At 32.7% G+C, this 19,926-nt stretch overlaps 3 protein-coding genes across 3 annotated transcripts; 2 read left to right on the plus strand and 1 right to left on the minus strand.

The window, feature by feature from the left end:
- Positions 1 to 1,940: 1,940 nt before the first annotated feature.
- Positions 1,941 to 3,817, plus strand: LOC114743921 (ENTH domain-containing protein C794.11c-like; the record flags this gene model as incomplete). Its single annotated transcript, XM_028932118.1, has 4 exons — positions 1,941 to 2,080; positions 2,319 to 2,441; positions 3,142 to 3,303; positions 3,394 to 3,817. Coding segments are annotated over 4 exons (849 nt in total), but the record flags the coding sequence as incomplete, so codon positions are not given.
- Positions 3,818 to 3,964: 147 nt separating this feature from the next.
- Positions 3,965 to 7,791, minus strand: LOC114743923 (actin-1). Its single transcript, XM_028932120.1, has 5 exons — positions 7,704 to 7,791; positions 6,514 to 6,583; positions 5,967 to 6,360; positions 4,361 to 4,974; positions 3,965 to 4,266 (listed from the first exon to the last, which is right to left on the minus strand). Exons 2-5 carry the CDS (start codon positions 6,571 to 6,573, stop codon positions 4,201 to 4,203), a joined length of 1,134 nt encoding a protein of 377 aa, XP_028787953.1. The 5' UTR covers positions 6,574 to 6,583; positions 7,704 to 7,791; the 3' UTR covers positions 3,965 to 4,200.
- Positions 7,792 to 15,629: 7,838 nt separating this feature from the next.
- LOC114743922 (uncharacterized) lies at positions 15,630 to 16,019 on the plus strand. Its single transcript, XM_028932119.1, has one exon. It carries the CDS (start codon positions 15,630 to 15,632, stop codon positions 16,017 to 16,019), a length of 390 nt encoding a protein of 129 aa, XP_028787952.1.
- Positions 16,020 to 19,926: the final 3,907 nt, after the last annotated feature.

The raw sequence follows: 19,926 nt of genomic DNA on the forward strand, positions 1-19,926 counted from the left end.
CAGTCTAAAGATGGATCCAATTTAAATAAAAGATAAATAAATTTTCTTTCTGTTAAGGTCAAAGATATTAAATAATAAAGAACATAATCCTTTCATGTCCCTTTGATGTCACTTTTATGGAGTAGTTATAAGATTTCAGATATGGGAAGGAACCCCTAATATTGACACATTGATTTAAGATTTAGTTAATAAAATAACATTTGTAATGTTTCCAATCCATTTCAGCTTTCAGCCATTTTTTCAATCCAAACTTCATAATGAAATTTAACAAATTTTTAATTTCAAATATGAATATGAATGAGATATGTCCACAATCACGTTTAATCAATCAATACACAATCTATACTCGGGCCAAAAAATAAAAACACAATCTATACTAAACTATAATCTATACACAATCAAGTTTAGAATTCGTGTGTAATTCATGAGGACTGCAACTAGAAATGAAAAATGTTAAATTAAAAATATGTATAAACTCAGTCCAAAGATGGATGCAACTTTAATATAATGTGATCACAATAAAAGATAAATAATTCTTTTAATGTTAAGGTCAAAGAGATTAAATTTTTTTTTTTTAAAAAAGGGCATAATCCGGTCCTTTCGCGTTGATGTCATATTATAGAGAGTTAGTTATGAGATTTCTTTTATATGGTTATGACCGTATGAGCCACTTAGATTTTTTTTTTTTTTGGGGTAAGTTGAGCCACTCAGATATTGATAGACTGATTTAAGATTTTGTTGTTAAATTATTTGTAATGTTTCCATCTATTTCATCTATTGTTTTTAATCCAATCTTCATCACGAGATTAAACAATCTTTTTTTTTAATGTCAAATATAACTATGAAGGAATTAAATCTATGCACAGTCAAGCTAATCAAAATCATTAATTAATACTAATAGACGCATAATCTATAGGAATTGCTGTACTCCAAAATAAAAGCTACGTAACACGTACATAGATCCCACATATCTAATGAGAACAAAAGTAAAACTGATTAAAAATGTGTGAAAAACTATGAAATCTAAAGCTGGATCTAACTTGAATAGAAGGTATTGATGACAATAAAATATGCTTTCTTAAGTCCTCAATGTAAGAGCTTGAATGTTTGATAATTAACCTGCACAGATTAGTAAATATTAGGTAAGCTAATTATTTGTTAAAATTTATATTGAGTTTCAAAAAGTATTATTTTTAACTGCTGGTATTAGATATACTACTCTCTTGATGAAAAACACATTTGATATGTGCAATATAGGAGCAAAGAATTCTTACAGTTAAAATCAATATAAACTTATCTTTTAATTCTTACATTTAGAACTTGAGAGTTATAATCTGACTGGAAAAAAAAATTGGAGAGTTATATAAAACATAATCCTCTAATGTCATTTTGATGTTACTATAGGTAGAGAGTGAGTTAGGTATAAACCACTTTGATATTGTTGTATTGAGCTAGTGATTTCAGATTTAGTTATATATGCAATGTTTTGCAATCCATTCCATGTACGTTAAATTTTACCCGAAATTCATGGTCCAATTTAAAAAAAAGTGCAAATCTACCAACCGATAGATATATTAAATTTGAATTAAAAATATTCACAAAATCTCAAACTATAATATATTTATATGTATATATATTTTCGACGAGAATAAACAATATCAAAAGAGGTAAATTTTCTCATTAATCTTGCTTGAGAATTTGACATTATATTTCCTTAAAAAACAGATTATCCAGCAAAACTTGCCTTTTAATTCTCAAGTTTCTTTTTAAACTCAAAATGTAAGCTTGCTCCTTTATTAGTTTATTCCGACAATAATATTATATATATCATCTGCAAATTGATGGATTAGGTGAATCCCTTACGTAGGTTCATAGATAATTCTTATAAAAGATCTTTCTCATCCGATCTTCTTCTTGGTCATTTTCCTCCTCAAACCTAATTCGCTAACTCTCTCTCAAACAACACTTCAAACATGGATTCTCCTCTCCTCCATGAAATCAAAAAGCAAGCTTCTTTCTTCTTCAAGGACAAGATTAAAACTGCGAGGTTAAAATGGACTGATGTTACACCAGTTGAACTGTGAGTTTCTTCATTTCTGTGATCTCTTTCCTTAAAGTCCTCTCTTTTGAGCTTCTGATGTTTCATTTGTAGAAGAACTGAAAAAACTCATCTTCTGATACTGCAATGAGTTAATAGGAGTTATTCCTACTAATTATTGTCCTCAACATGTTGAAACCAGTTAATGGAAGTTGATTTTCTTTTGATTCTTAATAAGTTTCACACACTGTTTTAATTTCTTGTAAATTTGAGGGTCCAGAATGACAGAAGAAGCTACCAGTGAAAATCCATGGCCCCCAGAAACTTGTAACTTGGGATTAATATCTCGAGGAGCATTCGAAGTTGATGATTATGAGAGAATTGTGGAGATTTTGCATAAGAGGTATACCTACCTTTCTTTTAAAAAAAAAAAAAACATACTTTTTGTTTTTTCTAGTATAACTATCTATCCATATCTTTAATGGGTTAAATTTTAGAACCAACAACCTCCTCATCCCCACAAAGAGAACATAAATTCAAATCCCAAAAAGCATACTTGTTTTAGAAAAGTATAAGCATTTGGATTCTAAGTCTCAAAAGAAACTAATCTCAAGTTCAAAATAGCTCAAGAATACCTTTATTAAATGAAAAAGAGGGTTAAATTTGAATTTTATTAGTCTTGAACAAGAATAATTTTCTCAATATGAATTTTTTCCTCGATAACATTTGAGCCTACAATATTAAGGTTTAGTCACTCTCAACAACCCAGTTCAACTATTTTTATCTATCACTTTTCAGAGTTCATAGTTGTTGACTTGGTTAGTCATGTGTGTCTGTGTGTGTGTGTGTGTAGATCGTCTCAGAATGTCATGTGTCATTTCTGGATACATAACATTGTATGATATTATATTATGATTGACTTAGATATTCCAATTTTGGTTAATCATATATATATATATTACATAACATTGCATGATATTTTTGTTTATAATTTGTCCTTTTCATTTTTGTCAATGTGTCATTTTTAGATTTTATTAAGCATGTTCTCAATATCTCAAGAATTATGTCATTAAAGTTTCATGCAATGCTATGTGGGAAAACAGGTTGCAGAAATTTGATAGAAGTAAGTGGAGAGCCTCGTACAAAGGTCTGATTCTTCTGGAACATCTTCTAACCCATGGGCCTCTAAGAGTACCTGAGGAGTTTCGGTGTGATGAAGACGTTATCAAAGAGATAGGACAACTTCAGTACATTGATGAGAGAGGGTATGAAAGTTTAACAATTCTCAAATGATGTCCCTGACTCACTAATTGCAATTTAGTGTTGACCCTTGTAATAAAATTTTCGTTTCACAGGTTCAACTGGGGGATGAGAGTTAGAAAATTATCAGAAAGATTAGTAAAGCTGCTGGAAAACAACGAGTTTTTAAGAGAAGAAAGATCAAGAGCTCGGCAACTTTCTCGAGGGATCGAAGGCTTCGGAAGCTTCAACAATCAAACTTGGGCAATCAATGGAAGCATCAATGCCTTTCCTTCTAAGAAATATGAAAAAAATAATTCTTGCTGCGGCTTTCATGAAATTGAGGGACAAGGTATCGTGAACTTAGACAAGAAATTTAGTACTGGAGATGGAGACAAAGAAAAGCAACGAGTTCACAAAAACATGGACGAGAAACTCCTAAAGCAAGAAAACAAGACAAATTTGGAAGAAGACTTTAAGATTGAGCATCCCTTTGTTGACAAAGAGAGCTTCGCTCAAGCATCATTGCTTTCTGTGTAATATACTATATGCTTAGATTGTGTTGTCCTCGGTTCGTAAACTCTGGCATGTAAATAGTTATGGTATAGGACTTTAGATCTAGATTTATCTGCTTGTCCTGTCCTGTTCCAGATATTGTAGTGCCTTATAGTGCATTTGGATTAATGAGACTGAGAACAAGTGAAATTTCAATGGCATATGATGCTGAATTGGAATATTCCAAAAAGGAAAAAATAAAATACAAAACAAAAACTCCTCAGACATCTTAAAGTCATCATTCTAGCATGATAAGAACATGAAAGCACAACAAAAAAGTAGAATGAAAGAGCTGCAAGATGCACTTCTTCCCGAGGAATGTGACAGTAGTCTCTTCCTTCAATAACCCTATAATATTCTGAAACATTTTAGAAGCATTTTCTATGCACAATTGACGGTCCAGACTCATCGTACTCTGCCTTCGCAATCCACATCTGCACTCAGAAACAATGTTCCATTACCAATCATATACGGAGGCAACTCTGACAATTCCAAGTAACAGGCAAGAAAATAAGGAACAGAACAAACCTGTTGGAAGGTGCTGAGAGATGCCAAGATAGAACCACCAATCCAGACACTGTACTTTCTCTCGGGTGGTGCTACAACCTTGATCTTCATGCTGCTTGGGGCTAATGCAGAAATTTCTTTGCTCATTCTGTCAGCAATGCCAGGGAACATGGTTGAGCCTCCAGAGAGGACAATGTTACCGTACAGGTCTTTCCTGATGTCAACATCACATTTCATGATGGAGTTGTATGTCGTCTCATGAATGCCTGCAGCTTCCATTCCAATAAAGGATGGCTGGAACAGGACCTCTGGGCATCTGAATCGCTCTGCACCAATGGTGATTACCTGCCCATCAGGCAACTCGTAGCTCTTCTCCACAGCAGAACTGGTCTTGGCAGTCTCTAGCTCTTGTTCATAGTCAAGGGCAATGTAGGCCAGCTTCTCCTTCACATCTCTCACTATTTCCCGCTCTGCTGAGGTTGTAAATGAATACCCACGTTCAGTTAGAATTTTCATCATGTATTCAGTAAGGTCACGGCCAGCCAGGTCAAGACGAAGGATGGCATGTGGGAGAGCATAACCCTCATAGATAGGGACTGTGTGGCTGACACCATCACCAGAATCCAGCACGATACCTACAGAGGAACAACAAACAGATTTAAGATTAACAAGCACAATTACGTTTGTCCCATTGTCTTCCTGATCAGAAACAGAACAGTTCGCCCTTTCGAGCAGCATGTTAAGTGAAATCATATAGGAAAACAGCAATAATACTCAGTTTTATCCTCTGTTTCAGAGCAACGGCACTATGAAAATTAATCCCTTTTAGATGCTAGTGAAGAGTAACACATTCTGCTCCAAGCATAAGGTCATGTTTGAGAGTTCTGAGAAAGAATGGGAGTTATCATTGATGTAGTGGATTGGGAAAGAATGTTAAGAGTTACCAAACCAGTGTCTGGATCTTAAATAGAAAATGGATAATAGTTTCCTAGAGGTTAAGCAGTTTATTTGCTAAGTTTTAGCTTTATGCCAACACCTTCTTTCCAGTTTGCTTCGAGCCCTAGCCTGCCTTTGTATCTTGGGGGGCAAAAAAAAAAAAAAAAAAGAAAGAAAATGGATAATAGTCTTATCTGGTACCGTGATAATAAATTAATAATAAACTAGATGGGTAGACCCTGTGCATTACACAAAGTTTAACGGATGAGTCACATTGTTCGTAGCTTGTGAATAGCGGCATAAAGCAGCTTCTTGAAGATTTATTTTATATTGACGCAGAGAATCAGAAATATAAACTCACAATATTACCATTATAGATTATTCTCAATTTCATCGAGGCAGAAAGCTATAAATGAATGATTATTAATGGGAAGGACGCAATTGCAAACCCTTCAAGTTTAGGACTAGAGGCATGAAAATTGGGGAGTTGAGTGAGAAGGGTGCAAACCACCCTAATCCAGCCAGCCATAATAATTTTAAAACAGAAAGATGATGCTTTTGTCTCTTTAACTTTATCTTTTCACACTCTAATCCCAAATAAAAATAAAATAAAATCTAAAAACAAAAATACAAATAGGAAAGGTTCAAACTAAAACTCAAACCACATCAAAAAATTGAAAGAATCGCTTACCAGTGGTACGACCACTTGCATACAATGAGAGAACAGCTTGAATTGCTACGTACATAGCAGGGGTATTAAAAGTCTCAAACATAATTTGAGTCATCTTCTCACGATTGGCCTTGGGATTAAGAGGAGCCTCAGTTAGCAAAACTGGGTGCTCTTCTGGGGCAACACGAAGCTCATTATAGAAAGTGTGATGCCATATCTTTTCCATGTCATCCCAATTGCTGACAATTCCGTGCTCAATAGGGTACTTGAGGGTCAGGATACCTCGCTTAGACTGTGCCTCATCACCAACATATGCATCCTTCTGGCCCATGCCAACCATCACACCAGTGTGACGAGGACGACCTACAATGCTGGGAAACACAGCACGCGGGGCATCATCTCCTGCAAATCCAGCCTAGGGGGCAAAAAAGGAAAAAAGAGAAAGCTGCAATCAACTTCACCAAATAATAGAAAATATTAAACAGCTTCATAGAAGAAAATAGTGCAAAACACTAAGTTATCCGAATTTGAAAAAAAGCTAACAATTTAAAAGAAGATCCATTAGCACCTTGACCATTCCTGTTCCATTGTCACAAACGAGAGGTTGAATATCCTCAGCTTCTGCCATCTTCTATAACCTACTGGATCAAACAACCAGTCAGTACAAACCAATCAATTATGTATAATGAGACCATTAAACATAGAAGTGGCAAGGGGAAAGGCTAAAATAAGGTGGAAGGAAAACCCGAAATGAAAACAACATCATTGTTAAATATTGCTATTCAAATTTGTTTACTGGGGAAAGAAATATTTCATCAGAAATAAAGCAATAGCCAATAGCAAGAATTTATTGATGGCATAGATGATTAAACAACACACATTGTGGAATTCAGTTTCATCTCCTACAAATGAAAAAAATGCTCACAAGATATCAACAGACTGATGATCAAGAATAGACAGGTTAGTGAGATACCAGTGACAAACAAGTTAGCGGGGAGGAAGTCTAAAGGAAAACTGGAGAAATAAACACCAGAAACAAAAGTACATATATTATACGTTTACATGAAATTCACTCCATCCCAAGACAAACCAACCTACACCTGCTCGCTAAAGATAAACAAAAGTATTTCCCAGATAAGAGGAATGCAAACCTCAATGGGAAAGAAAAATAAGAAGTTAATTAATCACACGCACCATGAACCACAATTATGATTCAAAGGCTGGTAAGGGATCATTGAAATGGTAGAAAATATGAAGAAAAATGGGTGGATACGCCGACCATTTTTAACATTTCCAACATTTTCTACTCAAGCTTATCATCTGATTGGGAGATTTGACACATATTACTCTCATTTTCAAGTGCAAGTACATGTCTGCATCGTATGTTCGGTCAACATCTAACAACCAGAATTATTAAATACACATCAGATTCCTTTCTTCAGTCTACCAAGAACAATTTTCCATGAAACAGTGATAGATCCAACCCACTGACCAGAAATATCCAAACCACTAAACAAAATAACAATAGAACATAAGCCAGCAAATAAACAGCTACTACAATAAAATCCCAGATCGATGAGTCAAAAACCATAATGAAAGGCAAATCATTTCACGTCCCACTTGTCAACCACAAAAAAAGCCGGAAAGCGTCCATTTTAAGATCAAAATCAAACCGGGGAATTCTAACAAATAGCGGATCCATCAAGAAACGAAATGCAAGGAACAGATCTAAGAAGAATTGAGGAAGAATGAGTAGACCTTGGAATTGCCGAGGGGGGAATGGGGATGGAGAAGGCGAGCAAGCGAGCGATAAAGAGGGTTGGTAGAGGGAGAAGAGACTCTGCAAGGAGACGAAACGAGGAAGGGAAGGAATTTAAAAGAGAAGGAGAAGGAAGGAGGACCGTTGGATGAAGAGGTGAGGAATTTTGTGATTCAAAAATAGTGAGTGACAGAGGAAAAGAAGGCGTCCATTAATTTTGGATGGCATGAGCTTTCCTGGCCACAGGTCCCTCCTCCTTCCCTCTTTTCCACGCCTTTGTTTCTGATTTTTGCCTTATTTTTATTATATTTATTTTTAAAAAATTAATTACTATGAGTGAGCCAAAAGTATTGACAGGAATCTCAACGTCAGTCGCTACTTCCTCCATTTCCCTTCATAAACAACAAATACGGAAATACCCACCATTTCAATATAAGAAACAAAAAAAATACCAGTATGAAAAATGGAGGAAGTTACCCCAAGTTTTAAACATGTAGATAGACAAAATAGACAAATAAAATCAACCAACTCCTACTTTAACTACAACAAAACTTTATCAATATTCCTATTCAATAACTTCAAAGGAAGAGGTGGTATCCAATCTAAAGGGCACACTTTTTTTTACAGAGTCATCTTAGTTAGTAGAGTTGTTCACGCTAGATGAACAGGTGTCCCGTCCTATCTTGGTATTGTCCTGATATAGGTTTCGCCATATCCCGTTTTGTTTTTCTTTTTTAAAAATATTTTTTGCCTTATAATTAGGCCCATTGCAATAAATTTTGGTTGTTCTTTCCCTTCTATTTTTAGTTCTTTGGGTTTAGTATTTCTGAAAATATCTTTTTGTTTTTGTTTTTGTTTTTATTTCTTTGGACTTAGCCCTTTTAACCAAAAGCCTAAATAAATAATAATCAGTAACATAATAATTTTAAAATTTATTTTCACCATTTCAAAAGAAATAAGCCAACTATATAAGCTCTAGATAAATAACAACTATTCAACTATATATGTGCTAAAAGCTAGAAATATACACATTTTGTATTTTTAACATTTAATAATTTAGTATGATAACAAATTTAACTTAATAATTCCCTTATAATTTTTTTGCCAATATTCTTTTGTCAGTTCACTTCCTTTTTTTGTCAATATTAAAGAAAAAAATCCCAAAAGATTAAAATATAAAATTAAAAAGCTAAATGTGAAATATTATGTGGGGAAAAAATAAAAACGATTTAGCACTCGCAGGGACAAGATTCAAAAACTATCTGAACCATCATTTCCTTCCATCTAAAATGTTTATAGAGGGCCGTATGAAAAAAATATTTATCGAGGGTCTAATGAAACAAAAAAGAATGAGGTGCTTAAATATCTTGAAAGTATACATGAATAGGCACTTAGCATTTGAAAACTTTTTTGGCTCTTATATGCCCTAGAATTTTCTTTTGTAGAATTTTGTCATAAACTATTATCCGATGTTAAATTTGACTGTTAATGACATTGGTCAAATCGCATAATTTAATAGTTAAATTTAACGGCAAATAAAGGCTAAAGTATTTTTGCTACGAAAATAAACTTTCAAGTGTTGTGTGTTACTTCGTGAATGATTTTGAGATATTTAAGCACCTTAATCCAAAGAAAAATTGAACTTATTCAACATACTGAAATTTGGAGAAGCACATAGAGAGATCTTTATATATATATATATATATATATATGATAAATTTGTACTTTCAAAAACATAAGCATTTCGATATAAATATTTATAATAAGTTTATGCTTTTTTTCTCCAAAAGCAAAAAATTTATTATTCATTAAATGCTACAAACAATTGCTCACAATCAACAAAATTCTGCAATTAAACATGAAAAACTAACATTCATTCAATTCATTCAAATATCTAAAATGTTCCAAATCTGTTGTCCCGATCCATTCAAATACCCCAATACTATGTGATGATGATGGCTGAGGTGGAGTGAGCGGGACCTATTGTAACTTATAGTACTTTTTAAAACTTGGTCCCTAAATATAAAAGTGAAATGAATAATATGAATAAAATTTGCATAAAAATATTCAACAAATAAAAGAATAAACAATACTTTTCGGGCACCACTTGTGCTTGTTATCATTCAACACAAAATGTACTATTTTTTTTATCGAATATAAAGTTTATTATAAGACCCCATTTGACTTTTTGTTTGGTCCTAATTATAAGACCCCAATCCATTTTGTCTCCCATATTTATGTATTTTTTTCCAAAATAATCCTTCTAATAATGATAGTTTTAGCCAATATACTTAATTAGCAAGGATATTTTAGGAATGACAATACTTATTTATTATAAATAACTAACTTAACTTACTTCCTTAATCTCCTCAAATAAGTCAACTGGATCTTATAATTAGGACCGGAGGTAGTATAAATTTGTATAATAAAGGACGCATAAATTGCGAATATAGTGACATGAAAGATTTTTTTTATAAATAAAAAATATGGGTAGACCCAATTGATTTTAAGTTGTCTTTTAATTCAAAAAAAAAAATCATAAATCAGATTACCTGGATTAGTTAGGGTGATCGAGATGAGGAAAAGAAAAATTAGAATTCCAATCCTTTTGATGCGACACAAGGAAAAAAAAAAATAAATTGATACTTATATTCTCTATATAGTGCTCCTCTAGTCCTTAATATAATATCCATTTAACTAATTTGATTAAATTAAGGAAGTTAGATAAGTTAGTTAATTATAAGAAATATGATATGTTTTTCCTAAAACACCATAATCATCTTTTTTAATACCCCCTCTTTTTCTTCTACTTGATTATGGTTGAGGGAGTATCTATAGGGATAATTTAAAGAAAATTGATAAATATGAGAAATGGGTCTTATAGTTAGGATTAAAACCAATTCAACAATTAAGTCTTATATTGAGGACCAGAATAGTATAAAATTTATATAGAGTCATGTTATTTGTTAAATATGAAAAATGCAACTCATCTTAAATTTTGTACAACAAACGAAGCCAGTATTTAAATTTTTTAGGAAAATTAAAAAATAATTGTGATACCTTAACAATGTCCTTGTAAGTGATGGTCTTCAACTTAGATAAAAATTGGTGTTGTTGTTAGTAACATTTTGCTAGGAAGAGTGCTAAAAAAACCAGCTCCATCGTCTCCTTTTGGTAATCAAATGGTCACACACATATCTTGTTATAAGCCATTTCTTGAAATTGCACTTAAAATAGGGTTAAGTTGTAAATTTGTTCCACAAGTTTTTGCTAAAGATTAATGTTGCCCTGGAATTTTTTTTTTGTTGGGATTCAATGCCAACCTAGAAGTTTTATCCCATCTAATTAAAAAACTAATATTGACAATTAAACTATTAACATTAACTTATAACAATTTTAATGGTAAGAGGCAATATTCCTCCATTTTAATGCTTTTAGGGAAACTTTGAAATTTAAAAAAAAAAATTTGAGTGACACTACTCCTAAGTGAAAACTTTTGAAATAAATTTACATCGTAACTCCTTAAAATATATGGACAATGTATTTATCTTCTTGGTTTTCATATTTGAAAAGTGAAATGTAAAATAAGTACTTTGTAAATTAAAATATAAATTATATGTATCTAAATCATATAACCTTATATGCTATATGTAGATAAACACGTGTACGCGTATTTTTAAGACTTTGCTTGACATACCGATTTCACATTTATCAATGTCTTTGAGCATATTACTCTTCCGATCACAAATGTAAAATATATTGTATAATATAATTTATATTATAAAATGAGTTTTATATTTAGAACAGAGAGTATGTTATAAGTAAAAGGTTAGAAAACAAATTTTTATAACAAAAAAGGATTTTTAATTTGTTAAAACCCGGGGAATCATGAACTTGTTGGATAAGAAGAAAGAAGAAAATTGTTCATGTACACACTAAGGAGTTAAGAAATGAGGAGATGGAATGCGGGGTTGGGCCAGCGGGGTTCAACCTTGAAATGAAAATTCGATTACGCAAGTGTACGACAAAGGGAAAATTAGGGAAACCAAAAATCTGAATCTTTCAGGTTAAATTTTTTTAATGGTTTAAATCTGAACCATTGGATTTTTAATCTAATGAGGGGAGAAGGAGAGTAGAAGAGGGGAAGGGTAGATGAGAAAATCCCTGTTCTAAGATTAGTATACTTGGTCGCTCGTTGGTCTTCGCTACAGGATCTTTGACGGTTAAGAACAAGATCTCATGTTTGAATCCGTGTAAATGCAGAAAATGTCTGCGGGAATACTCTTTTCAGTTGAGCTGGATCATCCTCGAATCTAACAGGGATGTGGAAGAAAAAATATATACAATCTACGGTTCGAACTAGACAATTAATTTGCAAATTAACTTGGTTATTTATCATAAATATGTGTTGGTCTTTATAAACTATATGTATGGGATTTGGATTATTGAAATTATTCTTTGGTATGAACCACTTTAAATCAATATGAATATTTTGAGAAAAGATAAAGGATAAATTAAAGTGGCTTGAAGTCTTACTTTAGGACCAAATTCAACCATAAACTAACTTTTTTACTACCTCCAATCTTAATTATAAGACTTTATTTGTAGACTATAAATAAGGTATTATAATTAGGATCAGAGGTAGTATTAAGAAATGAGATAATGAGCTAACTTGAGGTATCAAAACCAAAATAAACTCAAATTTTAAGGACTAAAAATTATATTAACTCTTTATTTTCATTCATCGAAATTTTTTTCCCTTCAATTTTTGTTCCGATTTTGAACTATTTGGCATTTGTTAGGGCATTTGATATCACATCAAAAAATTATTTAAATTATGTTTTGTTTTTTTGTGGTGGAATCAATTAGCGGCCTGTTTTCAATTATTTTCTTCAACCAAAATATTCATACATTTTTCAAGACACGCTTCATTTCAAGATAAAGAACAAATAGATTGTACTACCTTCGGTCCTAATTATAATATCTAGTTGACTTTTTACTAAAAAAAAAGATCCAGTTGACTAATTTGAAGAGATTAAGGAAGTAAGTTGAGTTAGTTATTTGTTTTAAATAGATGTTGTTTTTCCTAAAATATCCTTACTAATTAAGTGCATTGACCAGAATTATAATTATTAGAAGGATTATCTTGGAAAAAATTGAGTAAATATGAGAGGTAAAGTGGATTAGGGTCTTACATTTAGGATCAAAATAAAAATTAAATATGATCTTATATTAAAGACCGGAAGTAGTATTTAAAACTATTAAAATAAAAAAAAATGGTAAACCATTGTTTGACCCGAAAACCATGCAAACACAACACGGTTTGAGAAAACTAAGGTTTGGCCCAAAACTATTATTTCAATCTGCGAAAGCAAGGTTTTAGAAGAAGCAAAAAATTTCGCTTTTGGATGGGCATTAGTGAATTGCAGGCTTTGGAACACGAAACTATATTTGCAAGTAACATTTTTCTCCTTTTTACAACCCCAACAAAACTTACCCAAATATTTTCATATTTTCCTATTGTGTTTAATAAAATATATAATAAATGCATGACTTCAGTAATTTACTGTGAATTTAATCAAATTATTTATGTTTAATATTTTCATTATATGATAGGAAAATTCATAAATATATAATAAGGGTGTTATTTTTTAAAAAATACATTTAATCTTATATTTTATACACACACTAATTATTAATTAATCATATAACTAATAAATAGCTCTTACATATGTTTATTCAATTTTTTTTTAAAATATCATGGAATTTCATGTTTAAAATCTCCAAGGTAAAATAATCATTTTTCTAAAAAAAATATTTAACTTTATATTTTATAAATATATCGCATATTAATTATTAATTATTTATATTTATATTATATTATTTATTATTTCAAATAAAAATATAGATTAAAATCTATCAAAACAACTATTCAAACACTCTCATTTTATCAAAATCACATTTTCACAAAATCTATTCTTAAAATAACTTTTTTTTTAAAAAGTTATTCTATAAAACATGGTTTGGTTTTATCCAAATACCTTATTAATATTATATCAAACATAAGTCCAATTTATGGGCTGAAATCTAGGTCTGGCCCAAATATGTGGGCCCATATGCAATTCAAGGCTTCATCATCATATAAGCCCAACAACAGACACATTGAACTTTTTTTTTGGGGGAAAAATGTCCAATATCCATTTCATTCTATTTTCTGTACCAAACATGACTTTAGATTAAATAAGTCAACGTTTGATGGAAATCTGAGGAAAGTTCTAGAAAAACCAAAATCTTTAATTTATATGTGTATATATATAGACACAGATGAAGAACATATATATTAACGAACATACAAATCCACGTTATGCTGCACTTGATTGATACACACACACGCCACTGAGAAGATATATATAGGGAACAGAAAAAAAGAAGGAAAAAACGAATGAATTAGAAAAATGAATGAATGTGCAGTGTGCTAGGGTTTTTTGGGCAATGCATAGGAAGTGTAGACAGAAGCAATGGCTGTGAATAGAAATCCAACAAAGAGAAAACTTGCAGAAGCATTTGCCTTCTCAAAGAAGCTGTCAAAAGGAAGGCCAATTAGGTCACTAATATGTATGATATAATCTGCCCACAAAATTAAAATCATATAATCGTTAGAATTAATATTATTATTGATGTTAAATCAATCATTGTTTCTAGAATTCGATTCAATTAGATAATATTTGAACCACCGTCAAAACTAGTCCAGTGAAAATTTATGAAGAACTAGTAAGATTTGGATTTTTTTAATCTATATAATTTTTTTTATATAAATTAGAGTGTGTGTGTGTGTCTGTGTTGGGATTCAAAGAAAAGTTTTACATTGCTATTGTAAATGAACTATGTAACCATATTACCTTTTCCAATGAAATAGTGGTTTTTCAAAATTATATCTAATAATACATACTTCTCGCAGTACTTAATTAATTTGAACAAATTAAGAATGTAAGATGAGTTAGTCAATTAAAACAAAAGTGACATGGTTTTTCTAAAATAGCCATGTGTTACATTCAATTATATATTAGTTTACAAGTTAATTAGATAAATTAGTTTAGAAAAAAAGATAAATATAAGAGAAAAAATGCATTAATATGTTATTTAGGAATTAGGACCAAATCTAACATCCCAGCAAGTTCCTATGTTAATAAGTACTAGAGAGAATAGTAAAAATCATTCAATGCACAATATAATATAAAATCTATAACAAGCTTGTCGATCAATATATATATATATATATATATATATTATAGCAATCTACATTGTTTATGAGCAGGGAATAATTGATGTAGCTTTTCGTCCTTTGTTTTTCAATTAATTTATTGAAGTAGTAAATAGAATGAGATGTAATCTTTTGGTCCTAAATATAAGACTCATTTTTAGTATAATTTACAATAAAATGGGTCTTATTTTAGAATTGGAGGGAGTACTATATATTACCTTATCACCATAAAAGTCAAGTGGATAGCCAAAATCACCACTTATAAGATGCTTTCCTGAGACGACATTGAAGATTGAGACTACCACTTGAAAAAGGTTATATACAAACCCAATCACAATCGGCGATCATGTATCTATAATCATAACAACAACAACACAATAATAATAATAAAGCATATAAATAATATACGCTTGTTCATTACAGTGAGTAACATATAAGCAAAAATAAATGAACTATGTATATAGAATCAATATACTTCACTTATTTTTCAATTAAATTAAAATAACTAGTTTTAATTAATTATGTTAACTTCAAATAGTATTAATTAATTATGTTAACTTCAAATCTCTTAACTCCGCCTATTTAGTATCCCAAGCCCGAATAAATGAGAAGAGTTGTGTTTGGCCTTTGATAGCCAACTTAAAAATTGTCGAATCTCATGAATATGGATCAACGAAGTAATTATGCTACTACTAGATCATTGCTTGGAAGTGATGTGTTGTATGGCTTGAGTACAGTGAGAAATGAGCTAGAGCCACTACATCGTCGCCCGGATATAATGTTAAATAAGCAAGGGCTACCGCACTCTCTTGGACGGAGGCGGTTAAAGAAGTTAGTTCATGAGAGCAATATTAGATTTTGCACTTGGAATATTAGGACGTTGAATGAGAAATCTATAGAGGTGGTAGGAGTTATGAAGGACAGAAGGATTAACATCTTGTGCCTCCAAGAAACCAAATGGACTGGAGAAGTTGCCACGGAACTTGAAGGGTATAAACCTATAGGGAAGGTGAGTGCAAGGAATGGTGTCGGTATCGTTGTTGATGGAACATGAAAAAGAATGTGGTGGAGGTTAAAAGGTTTGAGAACAGAATAATATCTTTAAGATTAATTGTTGGAAAGTATACTATCAATATCATTAGTGCCTATGCACCTCAGGTTTGAGGTAGATACACACCTTAAAGAAAATTTTTGGGAAGATATGGAAGGGTTGGCTCAAAGCAAACCGCTTGAAGAAAAAAATTTTATCAGTGGGGATCTTAATGGACATGTCGGCAAGGAAGTAGGATAATTTGGTGGGGTCCATGGTGGTTTTGGTTTTGGGAAGCTTGACAATGGAGGACAATCTATTATTGACTTTTCTCTTGTATACAATCTCAAGATTATCAACACTTGTTTTAAGAAGCGAGAGGAGCATTTAATCACCTACAAAAGTGGTGTATCAAAATCACAAATTGATTTCTTTTTGGTTAGGAATCTGAACAGAAGATTGTGTACTAATTGTAAAGTGAATCCTAGGGATGGGGTGATTGCCTAACACAGAGTACTTATCCTTAATGTAAGTTATAAGAATATTAGACAAAAGTATCATCAAGTGGTAAAACCCAGGGTTAAATGGTGGCAATTAAAGAGTGAGAAGCAGGAGTTATTCAAAATGACCCTTTTGGAGGAAGGGATCTGGGAGTTGCAGGGAGATGCGAACATGATGTGGGAAGAGATAGCTATAAGAGTTCGTATGGTAGCTAAAGCAATTTTGGGAGAACCCAAAGGTCGTGGGCAGAGAGATGAGGAGACTTGGTGGTGGGATAAGAATGTGTGATTTGACCAAGTTTTACTGTATTAATTCATGTCTAATAGCATGTTTTTGGGGAATTGATTGGTTTAAAATGCATGTTTTGATATGAATTGTAGCAGTTTATAAATGTGGTTTTGAATTCTCATTAAGCACTTTGTAGGGGTAAAAACTGTCAAATTGTGCATCATTTTAATTAATCATCATTCACAAAATTGAATTGGATATTATAAGTGCTTAAATTGATTTTCCAGCCAAGGGTCAAGTGAAAAATATCTCCAAAGGACCTAAGTTCGAGGAAATTACAGTTAAGGCCCAACAAATTTTAGGAATTCCAGAAAAGGCGCAACTAAATGTAGATGTTCGTTTTGATCATTTAGTCACGACTAAATGGATATTTGGTTGCGACGAAAAGGATGTTGACACATAACCAGGGTTTAAACCTCAGATTGCGATTGTTGGAAATATACCATGTGAGCCAGCCGCCAATCACCGTGAAAACACTCCCATTTTCATCTCCTAGGGTTCTTCAAGGGTTCTTGGGGTTCTCCTGTTGATTTCCACTGATTTTCACCTCTTCCCCATCTCATTCCATCAGTTTTCTGCATCATCCATCTTCCACCTTCATCTGTTATGGCTGGTACTGTGATTTTAGAGCTTGGAGGAGCTGTTTCTGAGGCCATGAGAGGCTAGGACATTTTGCCTTGAAGAGTATTGATGAGGGCCTGAGCTTATAGCTTAATTTGGGGAGTTTCACTTCATCTTTTCTATTACTTTAATAGCATTTCAGTTTTTCTTGGTTAGAATTTCTGTGTTGTAGTTAAAGCTGAGCTTCAATATTATAATCTCTGTATTTTGGATTGGATGTTGAGAATTTATGCTTTGGTATTTGTTCTGTAATGAGAATCCTATGTTTAGTCATGTGAATATTGGTTGTTGTTTAATCTAAATTCGGTTTGATTAAACGTGGTGGCTCGCTAGCATAATTGGTTATTATGTTCTAGTTGTTGTTACCATTACATCAATCTCACCAAGTGTTCATGCTTGAGGGTGGTTAGTTTTGTTGTGAGTCTTTGGGTCAAAAGTTTCACTAGCATGCTAATTTACCTAAGTTTGGAAGGTTTTCTAAACTAGCTAAGATTAGTTCTAAGTAAATTCCCACCATATTTCGAAGTGATGAAGGCTTAATCAATTCTCCAAGGGGTATTTTATCAATTAAGTTTACAACTTATCCTTTTGATTGTTTTCTTGCACTATCGTTTTAATTCACTAAAAGAAAAAGATCAAAAAGACTTTTCCACTTCCTTTTTGATTTCATTGGAATTTAATTCAGTCTCAAAGTCCCCCCCAATTTTATCTTTCCGTATGGTTTGTCACTAAGATTGCATAGAAACAAGTCAGACTCCTCAAAGTGAACACGACCCGGATCGTGCCTTTATAGTGCATTCCTATTTAGAACTAATTGTTTTTGAGAGCCCATAACGACTAAGACTTCATCAAACTGGTGCCGTTGTCGGGGAGCTATTAATTTGGTTCCTCGTGTAATTTTGGTGTCAACTTGAGTGTTGAGTTGGGTTCAAACTGTGTGATCGAGGCTGTCTAGTAGTTGCATTTGCATTATAGTTGTCTTAGAGTCCTTAGTGTTAAACATAGTATTTGTTTTCTTTACATAGAAAATTTTCATAAAACTCATAAATATCTTGACTTCTTTCAAGTTTTGCATTTGTGTTTCTTTTGTTAATTCTTTAGATTTCTTGCATCAATACTATGGTTACTAGCTCGGTTATTGCAATTTTCTAACCCTGGTGTGGCATTAATACCTCTGGTATTGCAAGTGCTCTATTTTTACTGTTGCCTTGTTCTGAAGTTGATTCTATAAAGATATTTTGTTGTGACCAATACTTGTTTTGCTGCGATGAACTGCTTTCCATTTTTCTGGGTTTGCTTCGGTGAACACTTTAATCGCAACGAACTCAAGTTTAGTCGCGATGAAAAACCCTTTTTGAGCTAAAAATTTGTTTCTAAGTCTTGACTAATACATACTCACTCCACATTTCATTTGAGTGTATAGTTATATTCTTTCATCATTCATTCATACCCTATACTCTTGCACTCCATTCATTCATCCATTTTAATTGAATTACCTGTGTGTACGGAATTTTGCATCTCTTGACTGTGCATGTGAAGAAGGACTGAACCTTTAGTACCTTATCAGCCTGAGTTGGAGAGATATTTAGGAAGGTTGAGGAGAGAGCGTAGGTTAGCAAACATTAATTCCCATAATCCTGACCCACCCACTGGTGAAGAGGAGGAAACCTAGTGGAAACATTCGTAGAGGTCCCGATCATAGAAGGTGTAGGTGGTATTGGGATGAACTCTAGTGACCTTAGGCAAAATGAACCAATTGGGAGAATGGGTTAAATGGTAATGGACATGAGGGAGCCGGTGAGAATATAGGATTTAATGGTATTAATAAACCACAAAGAGGGAGAACTATTAAAGACCTTACTCAATTCGATGCTAATTTTGAACCTTTACCTAGTGCATTGCCTATTTTCGAAAATGATTTTGAACTTAAGGGTCAATTAATACACTTACTTCCTAAGTTCAATGGTTTGTCAGGTGAAAATCCATACACTCATTTAAAGTATCTCCATATGCAATACTTGTCTATGAAGCCAGCTGGGGCGAGGATCGAAGATGTGCTATGGAAAGTTTTTCACCTATCTCTGGAGGGGAAAGCCAAGGATTAGTATATGAGTCTGCCACTATATGTGGACAATCCATATGAATCTTGGACTACAGTGAGGAGAGCTTTTCTTGACAAATACTTCCCATCTACAAAGATCTCCACTACTAGAAAGGAGATATCTTTTGCTAAGCAAGAGGAAGGGGAAACTTTCTTTCAATTTTGGAGCCAACTCCAAGATATACTTACCAAGTGCCCAAACCACCAGATTATTAAAGAGTATCTTGTTCAGTATTTCTATAATGGTTGTTGCCATATGATGCTGAGGTATTAGATGCTGCAGCTAATGGATCAGTTGAGTTAATGGAGCCATAAGCTGCTTGGACCTTAATTTGCACCTTTGCCTTGAACTGCCAACATGTGAGCCCTACAGATGCTAGAGGGTACAAGGGAGATAGGGATCCACTTCTTGTTAAACTA

The sequence above is a fragment of the Neltuma alba genome, unplaced genomic scaffold (assembly GCF_004799145.2).
Source record: "Neltuma alba isolate B1F8T4 unplaced genomic scaffold, ASM479914v2 tig00004181_pilon, whole genome shotgun sequence".
NCBI lineage: Eukaryota > Viridiplantae > Streptophyta > Magnoliopsida > Fabales > Fabaceae > Neltuma > Neltuma alba.